The sequence below is a fragment of the Anolis carolinensis genome, chromosome 1 (assembly GCF_035594765.1).
Source record: "Anolis carolinensis isolate JA03-04 chromosome 1, rAnoCar3.1.pri, whole genome shotgun sequence".
In the NCBI taxonomy this organism is placed as follows: Eukaryota; Metazoa; Chordata; class Lepidosauria; order Squamata; family Dactyloidae; genus Anolis; species Anolis carolinensis.
This window is the reverse complement of record NC_085841.1, coordinates 214728272-214749465: the sequence shown is the minus strand read 5'-3', so window position 1 is coordinate 214749465 and position 21194 is coordinate 214728272. Positions and strand designations below refer to the sequence as shown.

General features: G+C 38.4%; 1 protein-coding gene across 3 annotated transcripts in view; it reads left to right on the top strand.

Annotated features, from left to right (window-relative positions):
* The window catches only part of scn2a (sodium channel protein type 2 subunit alpha), a 142919-nt gene that overhangs the window by 100022 nt on the left and 21703 nt on the right, over positions 1 to 21194 (top strand). For all 3 annotated transcript variants that reach the window (XM_062969226.1, XM_062969228.1, XM_062969227.1), the window contains exons 14-18: positions 1288 to 1526; positions 2612 to 2785; positions 3296 to 3652; positions 5311 to 5790; positions 20350 to 20470. In XM_062969226.1, the coding sequence (XP_062825296.1) occupies positions 1288 to 1526; positions 2612 to 2785; positions 3296 to 3652; positions 5311 to 5790; positions 20350 to 20470 (1371 nt within the window). The remainder of the gene's footprint in view (positions 1 to 1287; positions 1527 to 2611; positions 2786 to 3295; positions 3653 to 5310; positions 5791 to 20349; positions 20471 to 21194) is intronic.

Genomic DNA, 21194 nt, shown 5'->3' with positions numbered 1-21194 from the left:
ATTTTTAAAAAATTAATTTCCAGGGAGTGCTGAGTAATATTTTTTCTGGAAAGGGGGGAGGTACGCCAAATAAGTTTGGGAACCACTGGTTTAAATAATAAATGTAAGGCCTTCTCACGGACCACCCTGAGATTTTTTTTGGGGGGGAGGGGCTGAAGCCCCTCGAGCCTCCCCCCCCCCCCCCCCCCGACTACATGCCTGCCTCCAGCTATTTCTATCCCCAGAACCAGCTTTTCCAACCTGAAGGAACTTAAAACAAGAGGGGCCACTAAGTCAGAATAGAGAGCTTCTGTAGGTCTCCATGAAGCTTGATCTTTGGCCTGTGACATTCTATATCACAAGTGCTTACTATTCTGAGTAGCCCAGCAAACACAAGAAGGCTAATTGCTAATAGTCAGTTGGTATGGCACCACTGAAATTAAACACCGCGCTAGGGGCAAAGAAAACAGTTTAAACTAGGCATATGGCAATTATTTTACTTTGTTTTCAAGATGAATTGTGCTTTTGGAAGGCTTCTGAAGGGACCATTTAGGCTGGATCTACAGTGCCCTATAATCCAGTTTCAGAATGTGATTAACTGCACTGAACCAGATTATATTGGCCTACACTGTCATATAATCCAGATCAATGCAGTTAATCCATATTCTGAAACTGGATTATAAGGCTGTGTCGATCCAGCTTTAGTTTGAAAATAAAGCACACATTCCCCATAGTATTTTTAAAGGCAAAGTTTGAAATTTCCCCTACTGAAATGCTGTCAAAATTTACCAAAACTGCTGGCAAATTTGGTAGTGAGGGAAAATCAATAGTTGCGAAAATGTGTATGGACATGTGCCGCTCTTTGTGCTGCCTAGCCTGTCGAACTACAGACAATGTCTTGACGATTCCTGATAAACCTATAAATTCAAAGTGGACGTATTTAGTTGAAATTGTATGCTGCTTTGCAGGAAACCTGTATAACAATGGCAGGATACACAAAGGACTGTAATTTAGTTTAGGGAACTGTTAAAGTCTTGAAGCCTTTTAAAACAATTATTGTCTGGCATGCAGCATAACCACAAATAAAACATGGAGGATTTGCTGATTTCATCTATATTTTGCTGTCCCTATAATTCAGTTGCATTTTATGATGAAATTTGTTTAAGATAGGTTTTCATAATGCCTAGGTTGCTGATTTATCATAGATACATATTGTTGAAAGTAGGTCTCAAAAATGATTCTGTGTTGAATAAACTGGATTACTCTAGAAATGTTTTAATGCCTTATTTCTCTTTCACTCTCCCTCAGAACTTGAGGAATCCAGACAGAAATGCCCTCCCTGTTGGTATAAATTTGCTAACATGTGCTTAATCTGGGACTGCTGTGATCCCTGGTTAAAAGTAAAGCATGTTGTTAATTTGATTGTGATGGATCCATTTGTCGACCTCGCTATCACCATCTGCATTGTTCTGAACACTTTGTTTATGGCCATGGAACATTACCCAATGACTCCGCAGTTTAATAATGTGCTATCTGTTGGAAACTTGGTAAGTCTTCCATTTACTGATTAAAGTACAAGAAAACAAATTTATTGGAAAATGACTGAAATTGGTTGAACTTGCCATGCTCCGTCCAGACTAAGTACTCACATTTAGGTCCAACTGAAGTCAAAGTGAAAAGTTAGTCAAGACTTACCATGATTCCTATTAATTTTAAGGGAAAATAAGTGCAACTAAATCTTCTGTTGAAGTCAGCAGACAATATATCTATGACTTATAACTTAGAGGCTCAAGTTGGTGTACACCAATAGTTCTCAACCTGTGGTCTGTGGACCACCAGTAATCCCCAAGGACTAAAATATGGTTCGGGGCCTCACCTTTACTATACCATTGGAGCAAGAGTGACTGGTCTCATAAAACCTTCTTATAATACTGAGGCAATGGGGATGTTGAGAGGGGAGAGGCTGACAATCCACGAAAGGCATGACAGCAAGCCTCCTGACTGCTGCTTCTCCCCCCTCCCCTTGAGCGGAGTCGGTCTATATGGTGTCTGGAAGTGGGAGCACCTTGGTTTTTAGGCCTGTTCCTGGGGTTATTTGGAGTGCCAATTCAGAAAATTGCATTGGATAGACCATATCTGCTCTAGATTATTAAATATGGTTTTCTGTGAGTGAGCAGATGGCAACTACTGGATGTCATATGTTCTGTATCAGAAACTAGATTGATGTGGTCTATCCAATTCAATTTTCTGAATCATCACCTCAAATAACCAAACCAAACCTAAAGTTGACCAAAACCTGATTTGTAAACCTTTTGGTATTAATGTTGGAGAGCAGTCCCTGCTCAAAGTGGTCCCTGCTTAAAGTGGTCCCTGATCAAAAAAAGGTTGGGAATCACTGGTGTATACCATAACTGTTGTGGGTTCATACCATAGTAGGATCTTTTATCTAGTACAAAATCTAAACTTAAAATGCTGAAAGGTAGTTACTTCTCAAGATTATAATTAAGTTCACTTTTGGAGGGTTTTTTTTAAAAAAAAAATAATAATTTTGCTGCCCTTATTTTCTCCTTCTCAGTGCAAGTTTTGATGAATGTGGTGGGAGATTATGACAGATCATACTTTTTGTGTGTAGGTGTTCACTGGCATCTTTACAGCAGAAATGTTCCTAAAGCTAATAGCCATGGATCCTTACTATTATTTTCAAGAAGGCTGGAATATTTTCGATGGCATCATTGTCAGCCTGAGTTTGATGGAGCTGGGTCTTGCAAATGTCGAAGGACTTTCTGTCCTGAGATCCTTCAGATTGGTAAATAATATAAATCAACTGCAGACATTTCCATCTAGGTCTTGAGATAGATAGATAGATAGATAGATAGATAGATAGATAGATAGATAGATAGATAGATAGATAGATAGATAGATAGATAGACAGACAGACAGACAGACAGACAGGATTATTAATGTATATGCTATATATTTTACTACTCATATTTGTATTTTATCTAAGGATTGGAGTGCTTATGAATGAATCAGCAAACAATAGTGCAGTATTCGAAAAACACAGTCAATGCATGTTTACTAAGAAATCAGTCTCATCCAGTTAAACTGGTTTCACTCCAAATTAAGTGTACGTAAGATCAAAGTGTCCAAGTTATTAATAATTATCTGCTTTACATCATTTTTAACAGCCACAGAAGTAAAAAAAGGATTGTGCAGGGACAATTTTCCTATTTCAAACTAAGACAATTCTTTAGTAAATGAAATGCAAATTGAATGAACACTGATCTTGATATTGAACTGTGCTTTCATTTTTCAGCTTCGGGTTTTCAAATTGGCAAAATCTTGGCCAACATTAAATATGTTGATAAAGATTATCGGCAACTCAGTTGGTGCCTTGGGAAATTTGACCTTGGTCCTGGCCATCATAGTCTTCATTTTTGCTGTGGTTGGAATGCAGCTATTTGGCAAAAGCTACAAGGAATGTGTTTGCAAGATCTCCAATGATTGTGAACTTCCACGCTGGCACATGAATGACTTTTTCCACTCTTTCTTGATTGTCTTTCGGGTACTTTGTGGAGAATGGATAGAGACTATGTGGGACTGTATGGAGGTTGCAGGACAAACCATGTGCCTTACTGTCTTCATGATGGTCATGGTTATTGGAAATCTAGTGGTATGTATCCATTCAATTCACATTTTAAGTCAAACATTGTATTGCAGCTTGATTTTGTAACTTTCCATTCCTTTAAATAATTTGTGTATCCAGGTGTCCTTCACTTTTTGATAACCTGCTTTTTGATGTTCACTTTCTCAACAGTTTTGAACTAATAATAATCATCATCATCATTATCATCATCATCATCATCATCATCATCCTTTATTTATATCCCACTCCCTCTCCCCAAGGGGACTTGGAGGAGTTTACAACAGGGAAAAATAGTATAAAATATTAATAAAAACATAACAATGTAGACATTAAATCAAATAGCAAATAAAACAAAACATGGTATGAAAGAAAAATAAATCACAAAAACATGTTGGATATAACTCAAAAAACATTAAAAACTATATACATATGGTCTGTCATCTTTTATTAAATTAAACCCAAATTTTAAACCCAATGTAAAATACAAGTTTCAAATGAAACTGAATTAACGCAAAAAATGTGACAAAGGTTTTTCCATATTTCAGTGATTTCATGTTTTGACAGTGCTCTGGTTCCTAACTTGTTGAATAAGTGGGGGACACCTATAATAAAAAATAGAATACATTTTCCCCAAAAGATGCTCAAGATTCACAATAAATAAATGGTGGCCCAATTTCATGCTCATTTATGTGGTACTCAGTGGGTTTATACACACACACACGCATAATAATAATAAATATTTATAAAACTTTATATCTCACACCTATCTCCTCGAAGGTGGTTACATACTCTTTTTCCATAAACTGGACAGGTGAATGAGAGCCTCTCCAAAGGATAGAGAATGATTTGCATCTCTCCTAGCATCTTTATCCTGCCAGATATACCTCTTTGAAAGTGCACATTTCTGAAAGTGACCCAATTTTTGTGTGCATAAGCTGCCTATTTTCTTTTGAGAGCACAACTTTGTTTACAGTAGGGCTTTGCAAAGGCCCAGGCCCATAACTCTCTTTTATTGCCATTCAGAATAGCAAACTGGAGTTTCAGATTGTAGACTAGGAAAAGCATAGACTCAAATGTCATTGACCTGAAAGTAATCATGAAACAAAGGCCCCTGCTATACTGCCATATAAAATCCAGATTACAGTATCTGATTTGAACTGCATTATATGGCAGTATAGACTTGTATAATCCAGTTCAAAGCAGATAATGTGGATTATCTGTTTTGATAATCTGAATTATATGGCAGTGTAGAAGGGGCCCCCAGTGGTGCAGCATGTTAAAGTGCTGAGCTGCTGAACTTGCAGACCGAAAGGTTGCAGGTTTGAATCCAGGGAGCGGAGTGAGCACCTTCTGTTAGCCCCAGCTTCTGCCAACCTAGCAGTTCGAAAACATGCAAATGTGAGTAAATCAATAGATACCACTTTGGTGGGAAGGTAATGGTGTTTCATGCAGGCATGCCGGCCACATGACCTTGAAGGAGTCTACGGACAACGCCGGCTCTTTGGCTTAGAAATGGAGATGAGCACCAACCCCCAGAGTCAGACACGACTGGACTTAATGTCAGGGGAAAACCTTTACTTTTACTTAGAAGGGTCCAAAGTTGATATACCAACACCTTTGAACAGCTCTTATTGTCATTTTAAGTCACATACGAAAAACCATCTGCCTTCTTTTTCCATTACTAGGTTTTGAACCTCTTTCTTGCCTTGCTGCTGAGCTCCTTCAGTTCAGACAATCTTGCTGCTACTGATGATGACAATGAAATGAACAACCTCCAGATTGCTGTGGGGAGGATTCAGAGAGGAATTGATTACGTGAAAAGAAAAGTACGCGAATTTGTCCAAAAGGCTTTTGTGAGGAAGCAGAAAGCTTTGGATGAAATCAAACCTCTTGAGGATCTGAACAACAAGAAAGACAGCTGCATTTCTAACCATACCATTGTAGATATTGGCAAAGACTTCAACTATTTGAAAGATGGCAATGGAACAACCAGTGGCATAGGCAGCAGTGTGGAAAAATACATAATCGACGAAAGTGATTACATGTCATTCATAAACAACCCAAGTGTTACTGTGACTGTGCCCATTGCGGTTGGAGAATCAGATTTTGAAAACTTAAACACCGAGGAGTTTAGCAGTGAGTCAGATTTGGAAGAAAGCAAAGAGGTAGGTTTTTTTATACACAACATTTGCAATGCTACAAAATCATGTCCTGTTAAAAACACGCACTGTGCTAACAAAACATTTTGTCTTTGACCTTGCATTTTTCTGTTTTACAGCCTCTATAAATAAACGCCACACCACAAATGGAAAAGTACTGTAGATTGTGATGATTATTCTTAACTTCATTAAGACCATTTTGATACTTTGACACTTTTGTGAAGATTAATATTAACTTTAAGTGTCCTGGGCTTTTATTCTAACAGACTTACAAAATAAATGAAGAGTTCATAGTTTTGTCATTTTACACATCTTCTATTAACAGTAGCATTTCAGAGCATATTAGTGCTAGATTTTCGACAATTAATTCACCAATTTATTCTGTTTTTAACAATCATGTATTGCTTGGGAAAATCTGTAAGACTACAGAACCATTCAGTTATTTTGTTTTTAGAGACTGTCAACTATTGTCCAGTATGATGTAAATTGATTAAAAGCATTACATTTAAAATAAGCATATTTTGCAGACTTTATGAAGACTAATTTGTATGTTGATGACCTAGACTTTGTCAGAAAGTTAATGTCCTGCATATCTATTGCTGATAATTACTCAAAACAGTGAATGTCACTGAGATTGCATCTTTAATATCTCATTTATTTTAGTTCAGAAGTTGTACACTTGCTCAAATCTCATTGAAATAAATGGGATGGAAAAATTGAGGTGAACTGTGCTTATAATTTGTTTTTCTGTAGATAAGTGAACAGGCTATGCCATCCTTTAAAACTCTGAAGTTTTTCATTTTAAAATGTTGCAATATTAAGAAGAAATGTTAATGGAATGTGTAATGTATTGATTTTAACATGTTCTCCTTTCCAGAAACTTATCAGCTTTTGAACATTTCTTAAGTAGTGTCTTCTCATCAGCCATGTACCATCTATATTCATGATCTATTTATTACATAATTCCCAGATTTGATGCTGATTTAAAGTTCGTTGAGAAACAAAAACTCCAGCTCTCCAGAAATGTCATTTTGTATTAGCTCTTTTCCTGTGAGCCTGACTGAACTTTTAATACTGCTTTTCTTAAAATTATTTTGCAGCTACATATTCCAGTAATACCATTTTAGAAATCGGATTTTAAAAATAATGACTTTGTGGCATATGTCCTGAAAAAAAAATACTTAATTCAGTATACTATTAGTCAAAAGTATATTCTATCTTCTTACCATTGAGCATTATGCAGGCTTTGTGTTGATTTATCTACTTAAAGCACATCGGTGTGTGGTTTCCAAGAAAGTCACAAGTACAATCCATGAAAAAGGTTAAATCTCATGATTTGTTCTCAATAATGGTAAAAGTATAGCTTGTAAGCAATTCCTATTTATGATATGTTTTCCAGAGTACATTTCAATATTGTACAGCAAGACCCTTGAATCTTCAGGGGATACATTCCCAGATGGATTACAATTACATGAACTTGGAGATATGACCAAAAACATTACATTGTCTAACTTTCAGTCCCAGCATACCATAAGGTTGCATTGGAAGATCTAGAGATACCTAGAGAGGTATCTACTATAGGAATTTGCTAGGTCCTCCAACACAACTCTATGATAGCTTCCAGGTAAAGCATATCATAGAGTTGCCTGGAGAATCTAGAAAATGCCAAAAAGGGACTATTTTGCCCCTAGTATGTGTAACCCCCAGATGTGGATTCTGTGGTTACAGGGGGTCTTACTGTATTTTTATATGCAGGGGACAAATTTTTAAGTTGAAAGGCATCCTCCAGGCAGTGTTATGAGTATGAGAGCCTGTTTATTTCATAGTCTTGCTCTCTTTATGGAGAGCAGAGTGTGGAAAATGAACATATAGGGAAGAAAAAGCAGTTTACATTGCTGGAGGGGAGGGGGTCTGGGACCAGCATAGTATAGCTGTTTGGGGAAACTTCCATGTTACTGGCGCAGCATCATAGGACCCTTTCACCCTGGTTGAGCCATGGTTCCCTGTCAAACATGAGCCTGTGTTGTCTGATGGGTGACGTGGGGATCCGTGGCTCAACTGAGGTGAAAGCATCCTATGATGCTAAGATTTTCTCGTATGATGAGGTCCTCTGACTATAATCCTCACTTGTCCATGGAAACCCACTGGGGTGACCTGGGACAAGTCACACACATTCAGTCACAAAGGAAGGCAAAGACACAAGCCCTCTGAGCAAGTCCTGGCAAAAAAAAATCCCATGGTATGTTCACCTTCAAGTCATCATAAGTCAGAAATGACTTGCTAGCACACAACAATAATAACAATAACAACAACACATCTCTAGGAAAGTATAATGGTTTGTTCCTGTCAAGCATAGTATGGTGGAACCCTTGGTTTGTTGGGAGAAGACAGGATCTTTCATAGCCTGCTCTCCACATAGGAAATGCAGAAGTGAGACAGAATCTCTTTGCTAATTCTATTCAGAAAAATCAATATTTGAAAAGTGATTCAACATATAGGCAAAGTACGGCCCTTAGGACTCCCTACCTATGGCCTGAAGTTGCCCAGAAGCCCCTACCCCAAAACCTCCATACTCCATGAATTCTTTTGGAAAACATTGGACTGGTTTTGCTTGAAAGCTAACAAAGCAACCAGAAAATGTGTGTTTTCTTCTTCTAGCATCTGAGAGTTCTTCATAGACACACATACACTCTGAAACAAACAAAATTGGGCATGAATCAGCCAAAATGGTAGGCTGAAAGTGATGTCCACTGTAGGTGTGATAAAACGTGCTGGTTTGGAGAGTGGTGACCTCCGTCCCTTGTATAGTTTTCCACACTTGATGTGAGTAAATCCCAGCTGACTACTGCCAACAAAACTTATGCTTTGAACTAATGTGAATTGTTTAGTTTTAGTGTAACAATTGGTGAAATTTTGTAGGGAAGTTATTACAAATTGCTCCATGAAGGGTTGTTGTATGGTTTTCCAGGCTGTCTGGCCATGTTCTAGAAGTATTCTCTCCTGATGTTTCGCCCACATCTATGGCAGGCATCCTCAGAGATTGTGAGGTATGGAGAAACTAAGCAAGGAAGGTTTATATATATCTGTGGAAAGTCCAGGGTGAGAGAAGAACTCTTGTCAGTTGGAGGCCAGTATGAATGTTGTAGTTAATCGCCTTAATTAGCATTGAATAGCTTAATCTCCTGGCTTCTTCCTGCCAGGGGGCATCCTTTGTTCAGAGTCATTAGCTTCCCCTGGTTCCCATGTCTGGAACTCCTCTGTTTTCAGAGTGTTGCTTCTTATTTACTGTTCTGATTTTTGAGGTTTTTTTTTTAATACTGGTAGCCAGATTTTGTTCATTTTCATGGTTTCCTCCTTTCTGTTGAAGTTGTCCACGTGCTTGTGAATTTAAATGGCTTCTCTGTGTAGTATGACATGATAGTTGTTGGAGTGGTCAAGTATTTCTGTGTTCTCAAATGATATACTGTGTCCAGGTTGGTTCATCAAGTGCTCTGCTATGGCTGATTTCTCTGGTTGAGTTAGTCTGCAGTGCCTTTCGTGTTCTTTGAGTCATATTTGGGCGCTGCATTTGGTGGTCCTTATGTAGACTTGTTCACAGCTGCATGGTATCCGGTAGACTCCTGCAGAGGTGAAAGGATCCCTCTTGTCCTTCACTGACCATAGCATTTGTTGGATTTTCTTTGTGGGTCTGTAGATAGTTTGTAGGTTGTGTTTAATCATCAGTTTGCCTATGCGGTCAGTGGTTCCCTTGATGTATGATAAGAACACCTTTCCTCTGGGTTGATCTTTGTCTTTACTCTCCTGGCTTGCTCTTGGCCTTACAGCTTGTCTGATGTCCATTTTGATACTGAGACCAACTTTTACCTTGGTTCAGATTAATTAGGGATCCAGGGAGGGAAGGTGGATGAGTGGATGCTTGCAGTAGCCACTGTGGATTTTTGCTTTAAAATCCTTCTAGACCTTTTTCTCTGAGACTAGGTTTGTCTAGCCTCCAGTAACCCAGGTCCTGAAACTCAAGGCAAGGTGATGAAATCTGCTATTTCATTCTGCTCATCCCAGAATTGACTATATGCCCATATTGTTGTTGCAACTGGGCATTGATCCTACTACCACTTTATCTATATAGATTAGAATGCAGCTATTAATCACAGCTCAGCCTTTTTTGTGCCTGGAGTATATAACTTGACATAATTGTTCCCACACTTCCCCCCAGTCAGTCCTGAAACATACTGAGGGTTGTTATTTTGATTAATATGTAGTGTGGACATGATTTCATAGAATCATAGAGGTGGAAGACACCGCAAGGGCCATCTAGTTATTCACCTTCATTATTATTTTCTCCCTTTTTGGTTCATTCCCTTCATCAGGGAGAAGTAGTGAAATGACAACTTGTGCATCAAGGTCTTCAGCTTCCTAGCCAGAGTCTTGTAACTCAGAAGACTAGCAATCCTTTGTGGTGTATTCATTATTGCCACATGGACTCAAAGTATGGGGAAGCTATCAGCATTCTTGATGGGTCTTATCAACCTCTGTTACATCAGATTTTTGCCCCGGGGGACAGCACACCTCTTGAGACATCATGCAAGTCCTCCAAACCGCTACTTCTCTTTCCCTCAGCGGGGAGTCTCCTACCACTGCCACTTGTCTCCACTGAGAATTGCAAAGGCTGTACTGAATTTTCCAGGGTCACCTGCAAGTTCTCTGAAGACTAACAGCTATTATTCTTTATCATCACTGATAACGGACAGAGATTTGATTTGATTCTGTAGCTTTGAACTCACATAATGGACATTTGGTCTTCCCAATGTAGTCTGGATTACCTAGGGTTGGAAGAGAAATCAGAGATTCATTCTGAGAACAGGTAATTCTGCCAGAATTTGTGAGGTGAAGTCTTCAGACTGAAAACATCTGAATTATTACTGTTGAATTGAGTAATAGGATTGGATCCATAATTAGCCTCTGTTCACAGGAGGTGCCTTGACCAGATTTGGTAGGATTTTTTATTCATTTTCACTCCCTTGCACTGGAGTTGAACTCATTTAGCACACCCCCATATTCTTCTATGTAGTATGCTTAGTTTATTTGAAGTGGTTGCTTTGAAGAGAGAGCAGTGAAGCCATTTCTGTCAATTCAGTTGCATGCACCTAAGTTTGTATCCACAACAACATTTCTTTGGATCAAGAAGCTTAACTGCATTGTTTCTAAGTTTTGATTATGAATCTCCTGTGTCTTGTTGGTGTTCAATGGGAACTACAAGGATGTGTCTTGAATGTGTTTATGATCTCAAAATGAATTTCAGGGTTGCAGTGCAAAAATCTCAATGCAAGAAGCCAGAGCAGCTTCTGCAGATTCATCTCCAATTATTCTGTGTATTTGGTAATATAAGTATAAGATTTTATGGTGCATGCTTTTTTAGGGTCAAGCTAGACACTTTTAAATAAGAAAATGACTACATCTTTTCCAATGTTATCTTAGAGAACATGCAGTAATATCTATAAGCAAATCATACATGACAATCCAAAGTTGAAACCAGAGATACTGTATCATAAATTTCCTTTCCTACCATTCTTACTTCTCGCAGGATTAAAACCAAGCTGGATCATTCGAGAATGCAGCTCTGATCCTTTTTTTATCAGACAGAGCAACGAGCAGCACCAATTTTAAACAGGTTACCTAACCAAGTTCTACCTCTGTATGATCACTGTTTAAATGAATATATTGACTGGCCTGCATGCTATTCAGCCATCTTCCTTCCCCATCCATTGCAATATTGTAGAAACCTTCACGGCTGCTCTCCGTAGATTTGGATGACTCGCATCACAGCATGGCCAGGCAGAACTGGCAATGCCAATGTTTGCAGGATTTCAGGCTCTTCTTTATCTGCGTTCCTTACCACTTAATTATGGCAAGACATCAAAGTGCATGCTATTATCTATTCGGCTTTGAAAGCTTTCATTTAGTTAGATACAGCTAGGAGACAAAATGCATTGAGTTAAAGGAGTCATTGCTTAAATCAAACAGAGCTGTATTTTATTCTCTTTAACAATTAATACTATGCATGATTTTTTAGTTTTTAAACATAAGTATCCAGCTTTTTTGTATGCTCAGCTGCAACGTACAGTTTTTAAAGGAATTAAACACAAATCCAAAGTATGACCTAGTCGTAAACCCAACTAGATCAAGCTATTTCTTTGTTGTTGGTTTACAAATTCAACATAACTTGCAGTTTGGTCTTTACATCATGTATCTAAACCAAGGAAATGTTGGTTTTTGAGAAAATATGGGGGGAGCTGTATATACAGCTCCTTAGCAGGTTCTGTCAAAGACACAATGCATGCTTTTCCCCAAGAATCATTGCACAATGTAGTCTTCTATCTTTTGTGTAGCCTGTTCTGCGTAAACTGGTTGGATCTGAGAGTCAACTGCTCCATTCCTGATCTCCTGGAGATGTACAACCATTTTATCCCCCTTTGACAAAACTAATGCCAGAAATGCTAGCGGGCCCCTTGAAAAAATGGCAGGGTAGTCACAAATAATATTAGTATGAGAATTGCACTCACTGGAGGCATTCAGAGGTATGATTCTCCGATTTTACAGGATTTTTTTTTTAGGTATTGGGGGAGCCCATGAGACCACAAAAGAGGCCATTTGTCCTGGTGGCACATATGCTATACAGTTTCCAACACAGCATAATTGTAAAAAACATACAGAAATATATTTCTGTCTGCCAATTGCCACAGCTGAATAATGTTTTTCTCTAATCATTTTAGGCAAACATATTGATTATCAAACTATTATTATTATTTCTTGCTCACCTCCCTCCAAGGCTCAAGGTGGTGTACAAGCAAGATTACAATACAATATATAGTATAACTAAAAATTAATAAAACAATTTAAAATACATAGATTAAAAACAAATAAACATATAAATAAAATATAGGTAATTACCATTACAATCATGTACATTTTAAAATGTCAATATAAAATTCATAGTTGACTGAGTAGGCCTGCCAGGAAAGACAGGTACAGTAGAGTCTCACTTATCCAACATAAACGGGCCGGCAGAATGTTGGATAAGCGAATATGTTGGATAATAAGGAGAGATGAAGAAAAAGCCTATTAAACATCAAAATAGGTTATGATTTTACAAATTATGCACCAAAACATCATGTTATACAACAAATTTGACAGAAAAAGTAGTTCATTACACATTAATACTATGTAGTAATTACTGTATTTACGAATTTAGCACCAAAATATCATGATATATTGAAAACATTGACTACAAAAATGCATTGGATAACCCAGAACGTTGGATAAGTGAGTGTTGGATAAGTGAGACTCTACTGTATTTAAATTTATTATAATATGCAGACAGCATGTTTAGCCGTCAAATCCTTTCCAACAGATCATTCAACAGCCCAGGGTGGCCGACGAAATCTCCCCTGGGTGACAGTAACCAGTCTAATCCTTACTGGTTAATGTCCCCAAGAGGACTGAATATATGGGGCAGATTCTAAAGAAGGCAATCCTGCAAGTTACCTGGACCCAAACCATTTAGGGCAGTGGTTCTCAACCTGGGTCCCCAGATGTTTTTGGCTTTCAACTCCCAGAAATCCTAACAGCTGGTAAACAGGCTGGGATTTCTGAGAGTTGTAGGCCAAAAACATCTTGGGACCCCAGGCTGAAAACCACTGATTTAGGGCTTTAAAGGTTATAAGGGTGGCAACACATGTTGGCCCGTTGCCCTTTCCCCCATCATATGGGAAAAAAGGAGAGGAAAATGTGTTAAGCTCTGTTGAAGGTATCCAAAAAACACTTTCTTCTCCAACATGGTAGAGGAATCATCTTCTGATACTTCCCCTCCGTTTCAGGAGGAATGGGAGTGGGACTAAGCCAGCGTTGTTTGATGATGCTTGGCTGGCCCCACCCCAAAGAGGAAAAAGGGTCCATAAAAACCCCTGTGAGAAAAGGTCCCTAGTCTTCCAACGCTAGGAAAAGGTGCCAATGATGTTTCAGCCAAAGCTGATAATAAAAAAATTAATTAAGAAAGCATTATTTTCACTAGTATATTTTTTCCATAGATATATATGATTTAGTGAAATCATTTGAAATCAGTTTGTATGTATTGGCTTTTCCCTTTCTCAGTTCCTTTACTAGCTCTTTTCATCTCTTCTATTTCATTTCCACATCATGGTAGATTGCTAAAAGAGTTTCAGTTTTTAAAAATGAAATGAAGACTGTTGGCATGTCATGTGTTTTGCTTCTGCCTTTTCTTTTAAATTTTAAAGGGGTTGAATGTGATGTAAATGTTTATAACTATGGAAAATCATCTGCACAATTCTTTTTTGGGAAAAAATATTGAAAATGTAATCAATTAGGCTTGTTTTATGTTTTGTGAACTAATTCCCTCACCACTAAAGCCTATGACTCTAGCTTCAGTTCGCTAAACATGATAACAAATTTGACAGGTACCTGCATGAGAATACTTTCAAATCATGCTGTCTATTTGCATCATTCTTTTCCTATATGAAAAGCAGGAGTTACTGGAAAACTGTATTAACATTTTACCAGAATGTACTTATTTATTTGTTAATAGCATATCCTCTGATGCATCTAACATGCCAAAACAAAACCTGAATTCTGAGATGGTAACCATCTTTTGGTATTCTTTCCATAGCTTATTGCTTGAAAATCCTCCTGCTCTGGCATGTGTCTTGAAGGTTTTTTATAACTAACATTTTGAACTGCAAAACAGTTGTTAGTGTGGGGAGAAACCCCTCCACTATTTTAAAAGCACCTACTAGCCTTTTGCAATTTTTACTATTTAAATATGAAAGTGTGCACGTTTTGTTGTGATTACGTTTTGCTGAACCCAGTAAGATATCTCAGTAAACATGGTTTGGATTCAGTTCTAAGTGTTTGATAAATCTGGGGAAGAGAAGTTAACTTGTTCATTTGCGTTATTATTTTTATTGTTTTGCCAATATCACTATGTCTTTAGAATAATCAGTTATATAATGCAACAGTTAAGACCCCTCTGGTCTCTGGATAGTACTTGTAATTTCTAATCTTGATTTTACAAGTATGAGGAATACCTAGAATTCAGATCCAACCCCCGCCCTTCAAATGGACCAGTATTTGTTTAGGATTTCTAGCTGTAAACCTGAATTAAAGTACCGGTATTTGGAGTGCTGTCTGGGAGCAGAAGCCTGCAAAGATCAGATGGTAGAGATAATTTTCATGTCATGCCCTCAAAAATATATAGAGGAGGTCACAATCCAGGAATGGTAAGAAATAAAGCTATGTCATCCTGCATGCATACTGCTCTGCTTATACAGTATGGCCTTTTTTCTTTGGCACTAGACTGCAATTAGATTTTATCAACCTGCTGTTCTTTTGCCTGTATCTTCCAGCAGTTGTTAGCCAGCACAATCAGTGCTAAAGGGATACGGGAAGTGAAATCCAAAAACACCTACAGAGCCCACTCCTCCACTGCAATAAGCCATCAGTATCTATTCACAGGTGGTCTATGTAGAGCAACTTAGGGGTAATCAACATGTGGCACAAATGATGGTGCTGGTCTGAGGTGGGAGGAGTTGCCGCACCACAGGCCTGAAGCCATAACCATAGCATCACACAAGAGTCCAGAGTAAAGGCAAACAGTTTATTGCAAAATTACACAAAAGATATATGGTAAAAAGCAGGGATAAGGAAATAAGGTGTAGAATCCAGAAAATCAGCAATCAATTGTCTCTGGTAAATCCAAAAGCAAGACAGTAAAAAGAAAGCCCCAAAATACAAAGGTAGCTTAAATCCATAAGCAAAACTTGAACAAGAATACAAAACAAGAACATGAAGAACTTCCAGAATGCTTGAATCCCAAAACCAAGACTATACAAAGAATTTGAGAACCCAGGCCTAACCATACTTGAAAGCCACACTGCCTGAACTGAAATCAGAGTGTCTGTTAGCTCCTAATAAGAGACCCAAACAATGAAGAAAGGTAAATGCTATCCCCTGTTTCTGGGCTGCCTGAGCCCAGGGAAAGTGGGATAGTGCGAACAGCTGACTGCTTCCTAATAGGAAGCAGCCCAACTCTTTACATTGGCCCAAACTACAGGCAGGCTCTAGAGCAGTGATTCCCAAAGTGGGTGCTACCGACCCCCGGTGGGTGCTGGAGCGATCCGGGAGCAGTGATGGCACCTATTAGGACACGGGGTGGGGCCAGAGGAGAGGCGGGGTCTCTTCCCAAGTGTCAGAGACAGGGCTGAGCACCTGAGGCGCCTGTTAGGACACACAGAGGGCAGAGCTAGGGAAGGGGGCAGGTCCTCCTTCCAAGAGCCAGAGACAGGGCTGAGCCTCTATACCTCTCCTGAGAGGCCTTTTAGGACTAAAGGACGGGGTAGGGGTGGGGGCGGGGCCTCTTCCCACGAGCGCGAGACAGGACTGAGCCTCTGTATACCTCCCCTGAGGCGCTTGTTAGAATACGGGGGCGGGGTATAGAGGTTCAGCCCCATCAGGCACTTGGAAAGAGGCCCTGCCCCTTCTCTAGCCCCACCTCCTGTGTCCTGGAAGGTGCTGCAGGACAGGGATAGAAGCTCAGCCCTGCCTCAGAGCTCATAACTCTGCCCATCCCAGTCCTGGCCGCCCATTTGTGGCCCCGCCCACCTCCCCTTGCAGCCTCCCATCTTGGACTAGGGGAGAGGCTCAGCCTCTTGAACAGGAGCCACGCCCACCCCTCTAAGCCACGCCCCCTTCCCAGGGGGCGCTGAGTCATATTTCTTCTGGAAAGGGGGCAGTAGATGAAATAAGTTTGGGAACCACTGCTCTAGAGCTTCAGGGAAATTCCAGGGTATCCTGCAAATTTTTAAGGCTATAGGGCACATGGACCGTGTGTATCGTGTGGACACCACACCATCCATTTGCCCCAGTGCTGGGTGAATGAGCCCAGGGAAACTAATGACTTTCCTAATATTATCTTGTTCTAGAACAGTGTGTACAATGATTTCCTCATATTTTACAATATTTTCTTTGTTTTTTGTTTTTTTAAGTTCTAAACATTATAATCTACCGGAAGGATTGCTTTTGAATGCAATTGCTGGAACAGGCAGTTACGGTAGCTGCCTTAGCACAATTTTCACAATTTTACCCAGAAAAATGGAGGCATGTGGGCATTATTTTTAATTTGATATGTGACTTTTCCCATGTAAACTGGAATTCAGAATGCGCAGATTAAAAGTGAGTGCTTCTAGCATGCCCTGTGTGCATTCTCTAACTTCTTTGCTCCAGCCTTCCTCACCTTACCCTTTTACGTGCTTCTCCTTCTAGTCCTTGATCCCTGATATTTTTCTGGGTGACCCTTGTTCCCATTTGTGATGAAAAGCAGAAATGTTTGACTGCCTTCTGTTATATACTTCTATCAGACTTGCCTCATCAAATGATCAGAGATACAGAGACTTACATTTCCAGTTTTAATTACAAAGATTTACAAAGAATATGTCTCTTAAGGCTTTGGGTGCTTTTTTTCACTGTTTGGTATGAGAGCAGTATCTAATTCAGAGAATGATTATTATCATAATTATTACTGTCATCCATCCATCATCCATCCATTACAAGAACCATACTATTTTTGATTGAGAAAACCTGAAAAGTTTAATTTTCAACAGGCAACATTTGGACTCATCCTCCATCCAAAATGAATGTAGAGTGGCTTGATCATTTTGTTTGCATGCAAAATATCTAACATACTAATTTGATGAATGAATTGCAAATTCTTCCAAAAGTTATAAAACAAAAGCAATGCTGTCAAATTTGTATTTGTTTTTTTCCTTGACTCAGTTGCTAACAAGGCAAAAAAAAAAAATTCAAAAAGTAAAGTCAAGCAAAAATATATGTTTATTTTCTGGGAAAGATTTAACGATTTTTGTATGTGTGTATGGTTTTGGCTTTTCGCTCTGCTTTTGCAACAGTATTAATGCTATAAAACACTGTATAAAACACAGGATGGAATGATGCAAGCAAAATATTCTACAATTTGAAATTATAAAATCAGCGATCAGGAGTTTATGGTCTTTAATTTATTATATAACCTTGGATTGCTTACATAAAGAAACACAATAGAAACCTGCCTCTCTATAATTTGGTGTGGGTCTCAATTGTATGCACAGAAAGTGGCATTCACTTCTTATTACTGACTGAAATAGGGGTATGTGAATTCCATGTGCATTCTCTTGCACATATGAACTGGCTCCTTCCATTGGAATGAATGGGGCAGAAAGTTATACTCAAGATGCTTGTGTTCACTTGGTGTATTGATTATTACATTTTAATCTGTCTGTCTATGCTATTGGGCTCCCTGGAATTTCAGCGTTGTAACTGCACATCTTAAGTCCAGATACCTTCATCTGAAAGCTAGCCCTTTAACTGCAGTGGAATATAACCACAGATCATGTACTAAATTCAATTTTAATTACAGTATAAAGTAACATTTAAGAAGGACATGTGGCTTCTTGGTTTTAAGATGATGACTGTATCAAAGTCTTTCTGTATATACATTTGGAAGGAAATTGTAATCTATTTGTGCTCTTCACAAACGATGCTGTATATCACAAATTTCCAAACACAAACATGCCATATGAAAGTTTCCTAAAAAAGCTAGATTTTCCCAGAATGAAACTTTGTCCCCATATGGATAACAAATGTGTTCATAGAGCTTCTATCAAACAATCTAAACACGGCCTACAAAATGTTATTAGTTATAAATAAATAATCTTAGCTTTTCACCTTGAGTAATTAAAAAAAAAACTAACATGGAGTTGTTATAAGAAAGCCGCCTGTAATTTTTTAAAACTGTGATGATTACTACTTTAACATGTTCATTATTGAGGCTTCCATTGGCCACTAGAAATAATACTATGCAGAAATGTTTGATGCTTTGTAATTTATCTCTGTGAACTTTATGTGGTGCTGATGATTTTACTTTTATGACATGGGCATAATTGTTTTGTAATTTTAAATTTCTTTCTGTTTATTGGCCATAACATACAAATACAAAAATCAAATTACATTTCCTGTAATATCAACACCAAAAGTTTGGATTCCTATAAAAACTAGGAACTAGGATGATGTAAAAATTGCCTTGAATCTAATTCTGTTCCTCCCCAATGATATATTTTAGGGGGAGGGAAGGTATAATTTGATCCAATCAACAAATTTTGTTTGAATATCAGAGAAATTGACTAAACCAAACTGAAAGAAATGTAATTGTTTTAAAACATAATTTAGGCAAACTACCTGAAATAAACCGAAATGGTGGTTCTTTTTCTGAATTGGTAAAAAATAGCTTGGATCACCTGAGACTTTTTTTCCCCTTATGAAATTCAAAATGGTAACCAAAATCTTTCTGCTGTTTAAAACCAAAAAGAATTCTCAAACTGGAACAGAACAAAACTGGTAAAGTACATTTTTCATCAAACCAATACTTTAGCTGGTTAATTCTTTAAAAAAAAAAGCTTGATTCCAATGAATAATGCCAATGAATTTGTTTGGTATGTTACATAAAAATATATATCTTTTATACTAAACATTGACACAAGTATGCGTTACTCACCATCTGCTTACATCATTCCCCACGTAAAGATAGCAACTTACCAATGCAGCCATTTTAATGATGTTATACATGGTAATAACATTGTATAAGGCTACCAAATGCAATAACCAACACTACTTTTATTCACTATGGTACTCATATTGTCAGCAGTTATTTATGCAGTATTCCATTGGTTTTGCTTGACAGTGTCAATAAATGAGTGGGAAGTTTCGATGACATCATTTTTCATCGATGGCACAATGCCTTTCACCCCAAAATAGGTTTTTATTGTGTTATGATTGTCAGGGTACAAATATGTGAATTTCACTATGTCTTAATAGAATATATATGTGTACCATTTAAGAATAAAAAGTAGTTTTAAAATGCACAATCGGTTGTGCAAGTGCATTGGCAAAAGAGAATGCAAAACAATGGCTCTTGCTCTGGAATTAATATGCTGCTTTTCTTTCTGAAACTAGAGAAACTCAGAAATACTTACACACAGATAATTTGTGTTTTCATGTCATTGGGAAATGAAAGATTAAATATAGTTTGCTGCATATGCATATTCTGCCATCATTAGACATGAAAATACATTGTTTAATTTTCAGTTGGTATAGTCATGGTTTGGGGAGTGGGGAAACACTGCAATTCATGGTGCTCTCTATATTGATTTTTCAAACAATCAGAATTTTCAGTCCTGTATGTGATTCAACTGACTTGGCAAAATTTTTCAAAATTATGTTTCCTTGAATGAATATACTGAGATTCTTGACATCAAGAGGAAAACTCATGTTAATAATGTTTTGAATTTTTCTAACATCACATACAGAAAGCAGGCTGGCATTACATATATGTGTAAGGGGTTCTGCTTCTCATTTTACATGGGAGAGCATTTTGGAATGCATTCAGTATATCCAGGGCTCTAGCAATGGAAGAGTCATTAACAGTTTTGTATGGGGCTTTATTTGCAGAAATTGAACGCAACTAGCTCATCTGAAGGCAGCACAGTGGATGTTGGAGTTCCCCAAGTGGGAGAGCAACCTGAAGCTGAGCCTGAAGAATCTCTTGAACCAGAAGCCTGTTTTACTGAAGGTAAGTGAGGCCATGTCAACACTGACTGGTAAATCCAGGACCAGTCTGGAGCAGAATTGTTAGAGATTGGCCCTGGAGTCAGCCACATACATCCCCCTAAACACAATGCAGCAGCAGGCTGGAGTCCGCACAATCCAGCTGGTCTGAGACCATGGCCCTATCTACATTAGCCATTGAATGCCACTTCAAGCCATCTCTAAAAGGCAGCAGCTAGACAACGCAAACAACATCAGGGGAACTGTAGCTCTCAGTGTGGATTAGTGAGCAAACCACATCACTGGGTGAAATCGGACTTCAGAATATGAAGTGTTCTGTAGATCCCAAAATACTCCACTGATGTGCAAATGCATGTTCCGGAGGGTGAGCTGAAAAAACCCACCTTGGATTCTCCATGGCTGTCAAATCACAGATATGGCAGATCTTGGAAGTGATTGGAAGCCAGCCTCTGTGTATGTCTAATCACCATCCATGCCTCAGACTAGCTCCCAGGTTACATCCTCATAGCAAAATCACGTTTGGTTTCAAACCTACTGAAGTGGTCAGTATAAATGTGCCCCACATCAATCCGACTGGTCCATCACCTCACTTTCCATACCATCATCATAGTCACATTGCCATCTACAGCTGATGGCTTAGTTCCACTTCCACGTGAGCACTCTATTGTGACATCTGAAGAGGCAGTCACATGGCCAGGAAGAAGGAGTTTTGTCAGATTCCTCTTCAC